Here is a 16,370-nt window from a genome sequence, read left to right as displayed (position 1 = left end):
CCCACGCTCGAACCAAACCAGTAGCGATTATAAATTAGCATTGTTGTAATCCATCTTGAAGGGTTCCTGCTGTTTGCCCCCTGTCCTCGTTATGGTGACTCCTGCAAACAGACAACATGACAGACCAACATTAGTTGGATGTCAGACACTTTAAATCCCCTAAGGTTGCTGTGGCTTACTTGCTCACAGAGGAGTAAAGGCAGATAGACTCTTTTCATGGTTTGTTGCTTAACAACCCATCAATGACACCAAAGTCTAATCACTCATAACCAGTTTTAAAAGGAGTCCCGCAATTGACAGGGATTTTTCCTGTACATTTTCTCTGAGCTGAGTGCAGATTTAAGATGTAAACAAATAGATCTGCTTCTTATGAATTAGGTCTTTCATTTGGAAGTTGTTGTGCACAGTATGTCTTCCTCAAGCCCATTGTGGATTTGTGGCATTGGAGGCTTTTCCATGTCCTCTTTATGGACAAGAAGATGGGATTCATTTGCGGATTAGCCTTTTGTCACTCATGTTGAAACCATTTTTTATTGGTTTGATGGTGTATTGGCAGCAGTGGGTCAAACCTGGGTTGAAGGACAGTGTCACAATAAGGACAAAAGGATGTGTTGTCCAGAACTGCCATGTGCATGTTTCATTATTAGAAGAAATGCGAGTGAGATGCAAAACAAAATGTCACCATGTGCAATAGTCTTCAATTCTTTTTGTCACTTTTTTGTGATATAAAATATATGGATATGGTTTTATGGTTTGTTTTACATGTTTAAATTATATGAGACACTGATATCTAATCACCAACACTGAAAGGTGCTGGTTGTTTGGTTCAGTGACCATCATTAAGAAGCCACTGTAGTAATCATTTAACTATGCACCTTCTAACAACTTCTAAACTTAACTGTGATGGCAGATTCTACAACAGTCAACTGTAAGTGTGTTTTCAAGTTTCAACAATTTTCTGTTATTTTGTAAGCGCTGTCAATAATCACTTAACAATTATAGAGACGTGGCTGAAATCATTCCCCAAAAGCAGCAAGTCTGACTGCTACCCTTATTTTGACCAGATATTGAAGTTACGGGACATATGCGTGGAAAATGACAAAGAAATGTGTGTTGTGTTTTTTTTTTTTATAGATATAGAAGTGTTAAGATGAGTATCCCAGACAGAGAAGTGGGAATAAATTTTGGGGTCGTTTGCTCTCCTGTCATCCTTATGAGTTTTACGGTCGTTAACAAGATGAGTTCTTGTCAGTAGTCGACTCGCAGAAACCACATAGCCTATAATTTGTAAGCAGATCACCCCCTACTCCCTCTCTGTCTCTTTATGTTAACACTTGTCTGTATGGATGGCGTATCTGCATTATGCCTGGAGCACAGGTTTTGTTTGGCAGTGTGCAAATTCGGCCGTTATCCTTCCACGCGATCGTTTCCTCTCTCGCTTATCTCTCCTGGCCCCTCCAAAGTCGCTGCACTTCCACACACACTGACAGTGATCAGTATAGCTTTCAGACGCTTGTCTGGCTGAGTCTGCCATGAAGCGAAGGCCCTCCCAGGTCCCCTCGCTGTCCTCAGGGCTTGTGTGATTGAGTGACTGGAGTGAGTGGGGGCCAAAGATAATAAGGGGGGAAAATATAAAGACATGGGGCGATGATATGATAACACCCCCTTCCTCCTCCTCCCCCCTCCTCCCTCTCTTTACTCCCCTTTCCACCTCCCCTTCACTTTTCCTTCTGTTCTTCTTTCTGTCCTACCCCCCGATTTCTGTGCACCGAGCCTGTCCCACGCAGTAGTGTAAACCAGAAGTGACATGTGACACCCACTCCCCAGTGATGTGCTGACAAGCGGGTACTAGAATAGGTGACAATGTTTTCTTTTTTTGCCAGACTGGCTTAAGTATGGTGAAGGGATTCATGAAGTATTTATGAAATATATTATGAATCATTGGGTCTGTGTTTCCCTCTGTATTTTAGGCAGTGGCATTTGCTTTTTAATAAGTAAGCCTCCGAGAAAGCGAGAGTGAGGAAAAGGGGGTAAATAAAGGAAGAATTCTTTACATTACATCTTTACTGGCGTTTCTTCATAGTTAAAGCTCCATGTTTACAAATGTTTTAACCTCCAGCTCGCACACCCTTCACAGACAAACACGCACACACTCAGACACACAATTAAACTTAGTTTCTTCCTCTCATCCTAAGTGTTTCTAATGAGGGAGCGTGCCAGAAAGAAAGGGATCATGTTTTTTGCTCTCAGCGACCAACAATTTTGCCTTTTCTCTGCTGTTTTTGAAGCCTGCAGTGGAATCTGGCTGTGGCCTTGATCAGAATTACATTGTGGAAGATGAATTACGTTTTCTTTTTTTCTTTTTTTCAATTATCCCAGAGGTTGGCCACCATTAGAGCATCAGCCTACTCCTGCAGTGAGACTAAACTCTTTAGTTTTGTTCCCCTCATCACCATAGAACACTTATTTGTTCTGCATTGTAAAACTTTTTGTATATTTTTGTCTTTGTACATTTTTATTCAGAAATGATCTGTTTCACATAATACATTCTCTGCTTCAAGTGCTTGTATCAAATGGCCAAGAATTCCCAGTAGAAACTAAAAAAATTTGCCTAGCTAAAAAAAACAATCAAATGGCTCATTAAATTAATGCTATTTGTGTACTTTTTACTATGCAGTGGTCCTTTTTTTTATATTTTCTACAACTTTTTAGGAATTACTTTTGTTAATTACTCAGCTCTACTGTTTATTCATGTGTTTAATATAGCATGTTCTTCTCGGTATAGTTTTTAAAATCTGCCTAAGAGGTCTAAGCAGCTCTTCTCTGTAGCTTCCAGTTGCCTATTTCTCATAATTTTTGAACCACTGTTGTAAATACCAGTACAAAACCTGCAGACTCCCAGGAAACTGGTAAGTGTATTGGGAAGTTCAGGAGGGCACATGTTGGAAGAGCTTTGGAGGGGGGCCTTACTGGCCTCATCAGCATTTGAATGTGTTCTGGCTAGTGAAATAACAAAGTATACATAAATATATAGAGATAATGATCTGGCTAAGTCCCTATATGTGCTGCTGTATTCTTATGCTAATGAGTAGGCTATTCAGCACCAACAATGGTCACATTACAAGAAAAGGCAAAGCACTGAAGGAGATAGTCTTCTGTGCATGTCCACTGACGGACGCGCACACGCACATGCTCAGCAGGCCCGACTCCTCTCCCTTTGTGTCTAGGTTTTTTTATTTTTTTTATTACATTTCTCAATTTTAGATAACACTCCAAGAATAGACATCAAACAGAAATGAATCATAAATCGAGGTCAGGAGTGAACCTCTTTCCAAAGCAGAGAAAGGGTTAAAAGTGAAGGTATTTCTTTCTTTAAAAAAGATGGGAAGACTGATAGGAGAGGAGCTCTTCTCAGCAGAGGGTTCAGTGAACCATATGTAGGTAGCCACAGGCTAATGGGCCGGTTGGTCCCTGGCTTGCCAGGTATCCTGCAATGCACATCTCCTAACACCCCCCCACTACCCCCCCTCCTCCACACACACTTTTTCTCTCCTCGTCATCCTCCAACACCCACCTCTCCCACCCCTCCCACCTTCACTCTGTGAAAATCCCTCCTCCACTTTCCTCTAATCTCACCTTTTTCTCTGGTGCTGACCCGGGGAGGCCCACTTTATTCCCCACTGCACGCCAGAAGCCAGCGTTGTGATCGGAGCCCGAGCCCCTGTGCTGGTTCCCCCTCTCCTCTCCTCTTTCCTTGCCCTGGCTGCCCGCCTCCCCGACGGCTCTGCTCTATTGATTTACTCCTCCAACCAATGCTGTCTGTCTCTGTTTTGCACCACCAGCACCTAGGTCCCTCATCTCTATAACCCTCCCTCTTTCCCCGTTTTCTCTCTTTCCTTCTCTTGCTCTCTTCTTTCTTTCTTTTCATACTTTCTGTCTTTCTTTTCTGTCCCCTCCTACACAACCAGGGGCTAGGAGGGAAAACCTGACAGAACACGAGAGAAGGAGGGAAAGAAAGATGGAAGGATTGGGGTGTAGGAGGGGAAACGGGCCTTTGATTTTTCATTAGAAGCGCCTCCATATTTTAATATTGGGTTTAATCGGGCCCTCATGCCTTAAAGAAATAACCATTGAGAGATGATCCCTCGGCCTTCAAAAAGTATATGGCGCTTCTTCAATCAAAGCCCTCCTCGAATTTGCTCTTTTGTTTGGAGTTCACTTGCAATGCTTCCCCTCCCTTCTCTCTTTTCTTGCCGCCTCTCGGCCTCTCGCTTTGTGGGTACAGTCGTTAGGCTTATTGACTGATCTCGGCTGTACTTAGCAATAGAAATGACTTTGACAGGGAAATACACCACCGGTATCACAGAGGTACAAGCATGAAAGGCCCCTATCAGAATAATATTCTCTTTCACCAGCAAAAGGCTAGGTATTTTCCCCCAGAGATAAAATCCTGTTTACTTGTGGTCTAAAATAAAAAAACGGATAGATTCAGTGATACATTGTTAAAATAAGATTTATCCTTTTATATTTTATTAAAATAAACTAATACAGAGAACTTTTTTTCCCCAGTTGTCTCTGACCATGTTAGGGTTTTTTTTAGTGACATAAGATCTTTTTGATGCTGATACTCTCTGTCACCCTAGAAAAACTCTTGTCACCTCATACCTGTTTAGATATGTCGCAGGCTCATTTATTACCATGCCTCGGTTGATCATTCACCTTTTTATTTGTATTTTCGACAACCGCTTCCCTGAGACTCCTTCGGGTTTTTCATGCAAGTGAAACACAATGCCGCGTGCGAAGAAGCCACCAAAGCACCAACCTGTGAGCTAATGAGAGGCCCCATGCTGTTATCTAAGGCTCCGGCTTCTCTACCACTGCTGCACTTCTATTAGGGGAGAGAACACACACAGGGCTACCGTTCACATATGTTGAGCGCGTACGTTCTCTAAAGGAGGTTTTCCCCGGGAATGCAAAGGCTCGTAGAAGCCGCCGACGTTCATACAGTACCCCTCGTGCACGCGTACGCACTCACACAAAACACACAGCAGTCAGAAGTGGAGGATTCGATGGCACCAAAGACCACAATAAAACAAAGGCACAAATGACACCCTCCTGTGACAGTCCCAAATGTACCTACTTGCTTTTGTCTGATAATAAATCAAATGCATTAAAAAAAAAGAGCACTTACTTAATTGAACAACCTCTACCGATTTGTTTGTGTTAAAGGAGAGTTGAAGATGCTAGATAACAATTGGTGTGTGTGTGTTCTCCCTTTGTGCCGGGTGTGTGTCTGTGTTAAACCCCTGCCAAGCGAGATGCATTATTTAAGATGCTGTTGTGATACTTGTGCCTGCTTAAAGGTCTCAGCTTCCTTTTAACGCCATGCCGCATCAGTCCACCTCTGCCCCCACTTGTGGGGGGAACCAGAGTGGGACCTGCTGGCACGGGTCCACACATCACCTGGGAAAATATCACAGCAGGGGGAGGAAAGGAATGGATATAGATAACCTTTGAGTTTAGCACACATTCTTGAGAACATAGAGATGTTTTATTACCCCACTTTATTGTCATGTCATTGCTGACTTTAGACTTCTGTATTTTTCATTTTTTATAAGATATTAAAAGATATTAAACTCAGAAGAAAGAAGCTGTTTAATTGTGTATTTGTGTGCAATTTATGGTCACCTGACAGTAATTTTTACAATGGTGGCTGTTGATTGAGCAGCGCTGATGGTTTGGCAAATAAAAGGTTAAATGCCGGTTTCAGACAAGCAACTATGGAGCTGGACATAAGTGTTGTTAGGTCTAAATTTGGAAATGCCCTGCCACTCTCCTACTGGTGAAAAAAGCCTGTAATGGAACGCAGTATTGTAAATTGAATATGGTTAATTACTCTTCATGCTATGCCACCAGCCGTGTGTGCATGGCGAAAAGGAAAAAGCCTGGGAAAGTGGAGGAAAAAGCATCTTCAGTGGAACTTCAGGGCCCCTCATTACACTCTGCCCCTGGGTATTTTTACGCCTTTTATTTCTCATCTAATGAACTGTTTACATTTTTCAGCTTTCCAGGCGCCACAATAATTTGCACTTGTCCTTGTATCACTCGTTGCACTGGGCAAAAAGCAAGGAGGAGAGTTGGAGGGCATTGAAATGTGTATATAAATCTCAGTTCATTTGATTTAAATTATTTGTATTTTTTGGTAAAAAGGGAACTTTTTCTTTTACATTACAAAAAGCGTTTTTGTCGACTCCTTGAAATTAGGAGTGGTCATTGTTTAGCAATTATTGACACAATTTCTGTAAACAGATGTTTTTATGATTTACTTTCTTCTTTCTGTGCTATGGAGGAACTTAAAAATCATCATGTTAATTCAGACAGCATATACACATGCATGCCCATATACTAGAAAGAAATTGCACACAAAGGAAATATCCATATATTTGCTATAATTAAATAAATATAATTTGCTGCTCAGAGGATTATGCCGGACTGATTAGCATATCTGATATGAATTGTTATTCATGCATATGTAATTACATTTTGATGGGTAAAGAAGAATAGTTTTTTTTTCCTTCTGCTATCCATGTCAACAGAGGTAAAACGTGTGTTTTTGACAGGACAGCAGCACCTCCATCGCTGCATTTTGACGGGATGTGTGGAGTTTTAAAGGCAGGCCACTTTGCATAAAGTTAAGATGTACCTTTGTACTTCTCTTGTGTGCTTCCGGGAATAGAAGCAAATTCTCACCCAAGATTAAAAAAGTGACAAAAGACAGACCTTTCAAACAGATTAAAAAAAGCTCCTTTTTTCTTTTCTGAGCAATAAGGTATCTTCTGAAAGCGCTCATTCTTTTTTAGATTACAAAGCCTGATTAGTTGGTTTCGTCTTAAGATGCGGAGCTCAGTCTTTACATACTGTAACTGGAATGAGAGAGTTTCAATGCATTTTCTTTATAGAATAGAAGATTTTAGAGGAGCAGGTATGTGATATCTGCTTTCCTGACCTCAAGAGTGACCTCCTGATGTCACTTAGCAATTTTTGCTTAACACCCTTAACTTAAAATCAAAATCTGCTACTGTATTAAGCAGCTAATATTGCACAGCTGTTTATGTTTTACATCAAATGGGACGGCAGTAATCACTCAGGATTCTGTTGTTTTCCAGAGGGGGAATCCAAAAACTGGAGTGTATACTGTAGGTACAGGGGGAAGTAGCGGCAACACTTTCATTTCAATGACATTTTCCATTCTTTATACTTTCTTTGTTATCTACACTGTTCTCATTGCAGAAACGCTTCATACATTCATCTGTAACAGACAGCTATTTAGAAATACCAAAAAACCCCTGCATATGGTTTGAAGGCGACGTAAGCCTTAACATTCAAATCAATGCTTCTCCCAGGCTTCCTCGTCTCAATTACTGGTGAAGTCGTCTTTCCCCCTAAGTTGCACTGCAGCTCTTTAAGATGAAACTCGACTTAAATGGAATATGTGGGTGTTTTCCTGGCAACAAATATGTGTGTGTCTGCCTTGTGTACAAGTGTACATGCTGTTTTGAAATTGATGCTTATTGTCTTTCTGGTTTTACTCAAATCTGAAATTCCTTTTTAATGTCCTGACAGCAGCACAGTGACCACCTATGTGCCCCTGCACTGAAGAAGAAAAAGGGAAAAAAAGTCCTTTTAGACAATGGAATTTAAATTTAAAAGTCAGCGTAAACATTAATTAATTTATTAGATTATCCAATTTTAGAGACACAAATATAAATACTTTAATTATTTTTTGATACACATAAAAGCGTTTCTGAATTTGAACAAAGGATGCTTTCAGAAAAAAGAAGTAATTATTATATTGTATATCTATGTTTATGTAACTGATATTTGCCATAGAGCACCATATTTATTATAAATTTTAATCATTTATTTAGTTTTTTTTCTAGATATTTTGAAATTCGCTGTCACATAATTGAATTGTTTATCACCAGAAAAGTTAAAAGTTAATAATTGAGTGTTGTATGGCACAAGCACAAAACAATTGCAAAAACATCTTGAGCAGCACATTTTGACATAATGCTCCTGTGTGTGGAAGGGGGGGGGTATTTTATTTGAGTCAGTGTTGCCGATCTTCTCTTTTCCCCACAGTGGGCGTTCTGTGGTTAGCTTAGGTCCCCGCGGTTGAGTATTGTTTGGGTGCGCTCTTTATCTAATGGGTTTTGTGGTCTGGGTCAATCAGGCCCTCCGTCTAGTCAGTAATTACTCCAGAGAACTGTGGCCCTCACCATCACGATAATAACAACCAAATCACATCAGCCATGACTTTCCACTCAGTGCTCCAGATTATGAGGAGAGACAAAAAAAAAAAAAACCAACAAAAAAAAAAATCAACTGGCTCGACTGTGATTGGTTCCAAAGTTATTTCAATCAGGGAACTTGATATCATCACTCTTGAGGTTAGAATTGGCTTTTTCAAGTTTGATTTGTGCTTTTCTTATGGAGGGTGGCATCAAAGTTCTTTGTGCAATAGCTTCTTCAAACTTTTACTGATAATAGAAAGATACTGGGAAAGGATACTGTATTTGAGGAAAAAAAATAAATGTCCCCACCAGGTAATTGGTGTTCCTCCACTGATTCTCTTACTTTGTTTTATTTATTTAGAGTCGAGAACTAAGTAAATATAGAAAATAGAAAGAATTCGTGTTGAGAAAATGTGATATTTTCATTCCTATGCTGGTGTGTGTCTTTGATTTTGCCCACCTCCTGCAGCCCACCTAGAAACCCTGTCAAGGCAGGGAGAGAAAGCGAAGGAGGCTTAGTAAACACTTTCTGTGTCTGCTGCTGGTGTGTATTTAGTTTAGAGGGCATGCCAAGAGGCTGTTTTTCCATGGGTCGGGCGTCTGTAAACAAGCGGTACAACGGCAGCCCACTTTTCGACAATCGGAGGTGGCACACTCTGAAGTGTGCATGAAATGTGTGTCTGAGTGTTTGTCTTTTTGGGCTTTTTTTTTTTTTTTTTTGGACATGGCATTCCCTCTTATTCTAGCCTATCTGGAGACAGAGAGAGAGAGATAGGGTTTGTGTGTGTGTGTGTGTGTGTGTGTGCTGTGTGTCTGTGTGTGTGAGAGAAAGAGAGAGAGGCAACCCCAAATCCGATGGGCCGCCAATGGGTGATGAATTATTCCCTGTCTGAGTCTCAGCATTGGTGTTATCACAGAGCCTGCCACTGCACTGGGATGACAGCGGTGACAGCCCCCAGAAAAGATTTAGCGCTGACAAGTGATACTTCCTCATAATACATCTCCCTGGCCTTCTCCCCTGTCCCCCTGTTCCACAGCCTCTCCATGCACACAAGATGAGTTTTTTTATCCCTCAACTTATATTTGTTTAAGTGGGCAAGGTGGGGGGGCTCTTTGCCACCACTTCTGTGGCACAAGTGCACTAGGTACAGTAGATCACCTTGGAAGGGAGTCATGGGCACAAACCTAGACATACTTGTTTTCAATACATGTGTTGTAGGGGTACACACACACAGAGAGAGAGACACATTCGCACACATACGCACAGCCTGCGTGTGACTTGTCACCGAGTTCCATTAGGGGGCTCTCGTGCTTAAGGAATGCCTGTTGTGTTTTTGCATCAACAACAGTACTAAGCCATATTTCCCCACTTGTTTTCTCTTTTTGCTCTCCTCTGTTTCTCCCTTCTCTTCTTCTTTTTGTCCTTCTTCCTCATCCTCCTCCCCCTGCAGAAAAGGTCACGTATTGCCTACAGTGATGAGGTGCGCAACGAGCTCCTGGGGGATGACGCCAGCTCCTCGGAGAACCAGGTGAGGTGCTAATCAGGGGCCCAAACGACACCAGTGTGGGTGGCTGACTGGCCCCCAGGGTGAGGAGGTGGGCCCCTCATAGGGGCCATCGAGAGCTGAACCCACAGTATTGTCACCAAGTCATGCAGAAGGAACACTGTTTAATGCAAAGCTGGGCTGCCAGTGAGTGGGCTCAGGGCATGGGACCAGTGTCTGGCTAAAGCCAGATTGTGACTGACGAACACACACACACGCACACCTAAACACAAACACAGAAATTTCAATCCAAAAACCCGGCCTCCCCACTCCAACCGTCCCACAGCTGTTCTCCAGCCGGGTATGGACTTAGGCCAATAATAGATCCTCCGTCCTCCATCAAGTTCCACACACATATACAGACACACATGCACACTCAGAATTGCTAAATCTTGTTCTCTGGTCTTTCTTTAAACTCCAAGGGTGGCAAACCTGCACAATTCAATTCAAAATTAATAAGAATTCAGGTTCTCATACTGTTGGCGAGTGATATTAAAAAAAAATTAAAAAAAATATCAGTGAAATATTTTGGTGCAGTACTCCACAGAAATGATCCTTTAGCCCCTAAATGTTTTTATTCATTATCTAATATCAGCCTTTAATCAAAAATCTCAAATTCTATTTGACTTCTTAATCGTTTTGATCTATTATCTATCAACATATTCACAATTGTTTTATTGTTTATTAAAAGACGATGACTGACATTTTGTTTGAATATCAGTTCAGCCTGTTGAATTTGAAGGATATAAACAAAAGATAAAGACCACATTAACAATTTTCATTCATTGTCAGCAATGTCTACAAACGATTCATTCACAGCCGTTATGAGAGTGGCAATGAAGAAGAAAAACAATTATCTTGAATTGTGATCTTAATTGGCCAAAATATGCCACATGTAATTTTAAACTTAAGCTGTTTTTGAATAAACTGTTTTGAATAATGCAGAACTGCATCAAAACAGTGACACATCAACGGATTCAGCAGCGTTTTAACATTTAAGACGCACTTACCTATTGCTCACCTGCACAGCTGCCACTCATACGCAGCCACTCTCAACTATGACCAAACGTCTTTTGACTAATTATATATTGCCTTTAGAATCGGCTGTCAACTTGGAGGGGTTACTGTGTCTCAAGGCGCACAATCACAAACACACGCATGCAAATAAATACTTTGCATCTGCAAACGTGCACACTCAAAAAGGAAAAAAGAAAAATATGAATACTCAAATGCATATTTGCACATTTAGTCCCACAGTGCTTTATGTGAGTATATTTAGAGGATTCACAGGGAAGCAAAGCTAAATAAAGTTCTCTGTTTTTTTTTTTTTGAACATTTCCCTATTACCATTTCAATGATGACCCATGAACTCCACATCTTAGAAACATATGTATCACGAGCCACGATGTGTAATTGAAATGCATATTCCTGGCAAATTAGTGAGACACAAAAGTGACTCTGACATTTTATGCACAAGTTGGAAGGAGATTTGCTGTCAGAAATGTCACGTTTGAGACAGTGATGAGTTCTATCAGAATCCTGTGAAGGAAAAGCTGAAAAACCATATCACATTTCATTTCAAATCTTATTTCCCTTTCATTAAAAATTCATCTAAAAATATTTAAAAGTAATATTTACAAATCTAGAATTTACACATCTAAAAGGAAATTGTTGGAAAATAGAATATATAAGTATAGAATTAATGCTCTAATATATTTACATTCTACGTTGTTTTATTGTTGTAATTATTGTTTACAATTAATGGTTATCCTTGACAAGAATTATCAATTTTATTTTATAGTGTTTTATATCAAATAATTTTATTGCTAAATGAAAAACACTAAAATGTTGTGCTACTTGAATCCATGCATGCACACATGTCAGGAAAAATAGAGGTAGGAGAATGTGACATCTGTGAACACAGCTTCATTCTTAATTCTCAGTTCACATCAACATAATAAAGTAAATCATGAAATAAGGATTAATAAAATAAAAAGTTATGTTTATATGTACAAAATATATTTATCTTATAACATATTTATCTTTGGAAATTAAGGCCGAACATGATACACTTAAAAAAAAAAGAATCTAAGCTACAGTAAGTGACATTTTCATTTTTTTTATACCACTCTTCATTCTATTCTCCCATTTTTTTCTTTTGATTACCAGGAATCCTTAATATGTTTAAAACACACTCTATACATTATTAAATTGTGGAAAAATTCAAAAGTAATAATTAGCAATAATAATGTGTGATGTGAAACTTTGAAAATTGTAATTATACAATATATCTGAAACACACAGAAAACCTTAGAAAGAGTTCATGCTGGGGGCAAAAGCAAAGAAAATGGATGATATACATTTTCCCTTTTTCTCCCAGGTGCCACATTTACCTCATTTTCATTTTAAAACTTGTGGAGATAATACTTGTCTTGGTCTTGCTGTGAGTGGAGTACTCGGAACTTCAGGGTTTTTTATCTAACGAGACGGTGGTGATAGGAGAGGGGAAAAGATGGTGGGGGCCGGGGCAAGTCGGTCAATTTAATTCCTGACGATCTGAAAGAGGTCAGGATCATTTCATATAGCCCTGGCTGAGCAGATCATTACCAGTCACAAATCTGTTGGTTACATGGCAAGGATTTATAGCTAAGTAAATAGGGAACCGTCATAAGTTCTGAAAATGGCGTGTTGGCCCTGCGATAATGGCTAAAGGACGATTTAATAGAGTTCGGCATTTATTCGTTATCTGTATGCGGACAGAGACTGAATTGGCACTATCGCTCGTTTTTTTAATAATGTGGTAGGCTACTATTGCACATTTTTTCTTTCTGTTTCCTCTGCATGCAACACACGCACAAATGTTGGTGCTCACACACACACACAGACGCCACACACAAAGCAGCAAATGCACACACATTTTTCACACACGAACACTATACGGAATAGTTTCGATTTCAGTCACAGCAGAAGGCTTGGCCACAAGAGATTGTGCTGGTTTGAGCCGGCATGGACCAGATTTTACAGGCTACAAAGGAAGCAGATTACCACTTGTATCGAATTCCGTATTGGATAAAAAAAAATCTTTTGTTTGAAAAAAAAAATTGCTGATTATCATAACAGAAAAATTGCAGCAGTGCAATTTTGAATACTGGCTGGCATCACAAAAACACTAGGAAAGGCGCTCATGCAGGAGTAATTATAACATTTACCATATTCTGTATTTACTGCTCTGTATCTCTTGAGCAACGCGAGCATCGTTGGCTGTACTAAAGAATGGATGCCAAAGAAAAATAAAGCTAAACAGGAAGAAACAAGGAACACAGCTCAACATGCCCCCTCGTATAGTTTTAACAAATCCTCCACGAGGACTTGCAATCAGTCATGCAGCACAAATGAGCTAGAACAAGTTTTGTTTGGTACCCATTGACTGATGGCAGAGCTGGGGTGAGGGATCGCAGGATCTGCTGGGTTTTTTCAAGCCCCAAATAACCACATCCACAGTGTAGTTTTAAACTTTGGCCCCTTCAATAATGCATTCTTAGTGGGGAGTTGCTGCTTAAGTTAGAAAAGACAGTTTCCATTCTTAAGTGCGTCTTGTTACTGCCGACATTTTCAAGGAAGAGAAAGCTCTTTAGAAAAACATGCAATTATACTTGTTTACCTCCCACATTACAGATATTGACAATATTTTTACATTTCTAATATTGTAGTGAAGCATTGTAGTTATATTTTATGATTGGTGGAGGAAAAAAAAAACAAGTGAAGCAGGAACTATTTTTGAGATGCTTCTAAAATTACAGGGGGGAATGCTGTGACAAATGCAATATTGTAATGTGTGAAGTACCTGATACTTCTGTTTGTGTTTTATACAGAATAGATTCCACCTGCATGTATTATTATATGACAAAATTCTTTGAGTGTGTTTACTGGTGGTACAATATAAATAGACAAATGAATGCAGTACAGTGTTGTTTTTTTGTTTTAGGATTTCAGTTTAAAAGGTTGATAGAAGGAGCTCATGCGTCATTTCCTCCTCTGTGTCACTTGTTTTGAATCATTTAAAAACAAAACTGACCCTCTCGCAGCTGTATTTTTTTTTTTTTACTTTAAAGTTAGCAATCAAGTTTGTAATTCACAATCTAAGAACTCTGTGCTTTATGCAATACAAAATGATTCCAGACTCAAAATTCAAAATAAACAGCACTAGCCCAGAGCCTCCCTTTAGATCTGCTAACCTTTAATGTTGGACAAGAAATGTGGATTTAAAAAATAAATCACCTCTAAAAGGCTTGCGAATCAAGAAATTTGTCGTTCCCCTTGTTGCATTCCCACGATAAGCCCCAGCCTCCTCTTTCCTTCTCTACAGCCTTCACTTAAGAACAGGCAAGGGAAGCAACCTTTTTAATTGTGATTAGGCATAATTAATGGCAAATGGGATTGTTTCCCTCCCTCAAATGTCTGATTCATAATCAGAGATGCAGGGTTTTCCAGGATAGGGAATAGGAATAGCATTTCTTATTTACTTCACTTTAAATTTGCTATTCTCTTTCATCAAAAATGTATAGCTACGCTGAGATTCATTTTTCATGATCTGTGGCTGTCCCAATAATAAGCAGCATTGAATGTATGTACAGTGGTAGCCTCACATGAGCTTTCCACACATAATCTACCTTTGCTGAGATGCATATAAGCTACATGAAATATTGACAGCATATCAGCATTGATAAACAGTGGTACAAATGGAGTGGCTCAGCATTTCTCCAGCTTGGTTCCAAAGGGCACAGATTTCTTTTTATCCTTTTCCAGAGAATTCAGCAAAATGACAGATACAAAATATTTTCCCACAACATTTAAATCTGTAACTGTGCAGACTATATTTTACTCATTTTCTTTTTACTCTTTTCTCTTGCTATATCAGCTTTTGTGATGTGCCTTCCTTGATAATGTTAGTTGATATTGCAAGTCGAGCGATCCATTCCCTCCCTTTGTTTAATGTGACAGCGCCAGGACTTGATCTTTGTTTGTTCAAAAAAGTCAGCCCGAGCGGCGTGTTTAGCTTCGTTTAATGTGTTTGTCTTGTGATTTCGAAATGCTAAACAAGCTAACGGATAAATCGTCAAGGTTAATTCTGTACCCAGCCACATGACTGATCTTCTTCCTGCCATGTTTTTCTTTTTTAATCTCTCCTTTACTCTCTCCATCTTTCTCTTTTCCCTCTTTTGCTCTCATGATGCAGTTGATAAAGTTACGCGAAGAGGTAAGTGCTTCTCTGCTCTAGCAATTTAAATTATGCTTTTCCACTGAAATTTCAATTTGCCCCTTGTCTCTCCTGTAGACAATTAAAATCTGCTCATCTTTTTAAAAATGTCTGATTGAACAGTTTACAGGCCAAGCCAAAGATAATGAATTCACTGAAGGCCGGTTTCTCCGGTTTCCCCTACCTTAAATATCAGAAAGTGAAGATAAGCTATTATTTCTGATCCGCCTTTTTGAAGACAAATATTGCCGAATTAAGTAGCTTCGGTTATTGGGCCCCAACACAATTCAGAACTTGTTCAACTTCTTAGTTTCAAGAGCGAACTGCTGCTTGTAAGATTTACGACCTCTTAATTTTCTTGAATGGGGCCAAATGAGTTGCTTTCTGCCTTTTGTACTGAATCGGATTGAGGTTATCGTACGATATGTGTTTAAGACTATACATGATGACAGACTGTATAGTAGTTGCTGTTTTATCATTCACCACTGCATTAACATCACCACCATTTCCAAAGACTACTGAACTCAATTCATGACATTTGAATGTATTTAGTTGTCCATACTCCATCATGTATGCATTATGCAATTTAATGAAAGTGTTATTGTTGGCTCTCTGTGAAAATGTACATCAGTTCGAACTAACAAAAATGTGAAGAAACATGTCGATATCGACGTCTATGTGAAAGACTTGAAACTCTCAGGTACCGTACATTGATGGCTTGTAGATCACGTTTATTTATGAACATGTGACATCTAAAATCTTAGTTTGGTTTAGCAGATAAAGTTAGCAACAATACATAACCAGCAGAAATCATAGGTAGCGTGTTGCTTACCAGATTAGCTTACCAAAATGGGAAAGCTATTGTAAGGTTTTGCAAATTAATTATGACCATGACTCATTAGTTATAAGTAAAAACCTAAGCTAATTGGCATTGGTGATTATTTTACTATTCATATAACGTTTCATAAAAGTTTCCTGTGTCCAGTCCCATCAGCAACAGTTGGCATTGGCCTCCTCACTACTGTTCTTTCTCTTTGAGGTGGTAAACAAAAAGTATTGATGTTGGAAAAAAATCGTGGTTCCCTGAATTATTTATTAGCTGTAACTCTAATACAGATGCTCTAATTGAGCTGCTCCACTCATAATTAAAGACAAATTAACTCAGTAAATTCAATTCATCTTTCAGTTAAAAAAAAGAAACAAATTGTAGCAAATATAAAATGGGACTGCCGTGACAACCCATCCACTCATCACGTTTCCTTTAAGACTGAAACT

At 39.4% G+C, this 16,370-nt stretch overlaps 1 protein-coding gene across 6 annotated transcripts in view; it reads left to right on the top strand.

Moving 5' to 3' along the window:
• vti1a (vesicle transport through interaction with t-SNAREs 1A) overlaps positions 1 to 16,370 on the top strand; it is a 116,443-nt gene that overhangs the window by 14,918 nt on the left and 85,155 nt on the right. For 3 of the 6 annotated variants that reach the window (XM_051417364.1, XM_051417367.1, XM_051417366.1), the window contains exons 4-5: positions 9,746 to 9,823; positions 15,075 to 15,095. In XM_051417364.1, the coding sequence (XP_051273324.1) occupies positions 9,746 to 9,823; positions 15,075 to 15,095 (99 nt within the window). The remainder of the gene's footprint in view (positions 1 to 9,745; positions 9,824 to 15,074; positions 15,096 to 16,370) is intronic. The other 3 variants (XM_051417365.1, XM_051417369.1, XM_051417368.1) reach the window with 1 other exon arrangement.

Source organism: Dicentrarchus labrax, unplaced genomic scaffold (genome assembly GCF_905237075.1).
Source record: "Dicentrarchus labrax unplaced genomic scaffold, dlabrax2021, whole genome shotgun sequence".
Classification (NCBI taxonomy): domain Eukaryota; kingdom Metazoa; phylum Chordata; class Actinopteri; family Moronidae; genus Dicentrarchus; species Dicentrarchus labrax.
The sequence above is the reverse complement of the archived record's forward strand: the minus strand, read 5'-3'. Positions and strand labels throughout refer to the sequence as shown.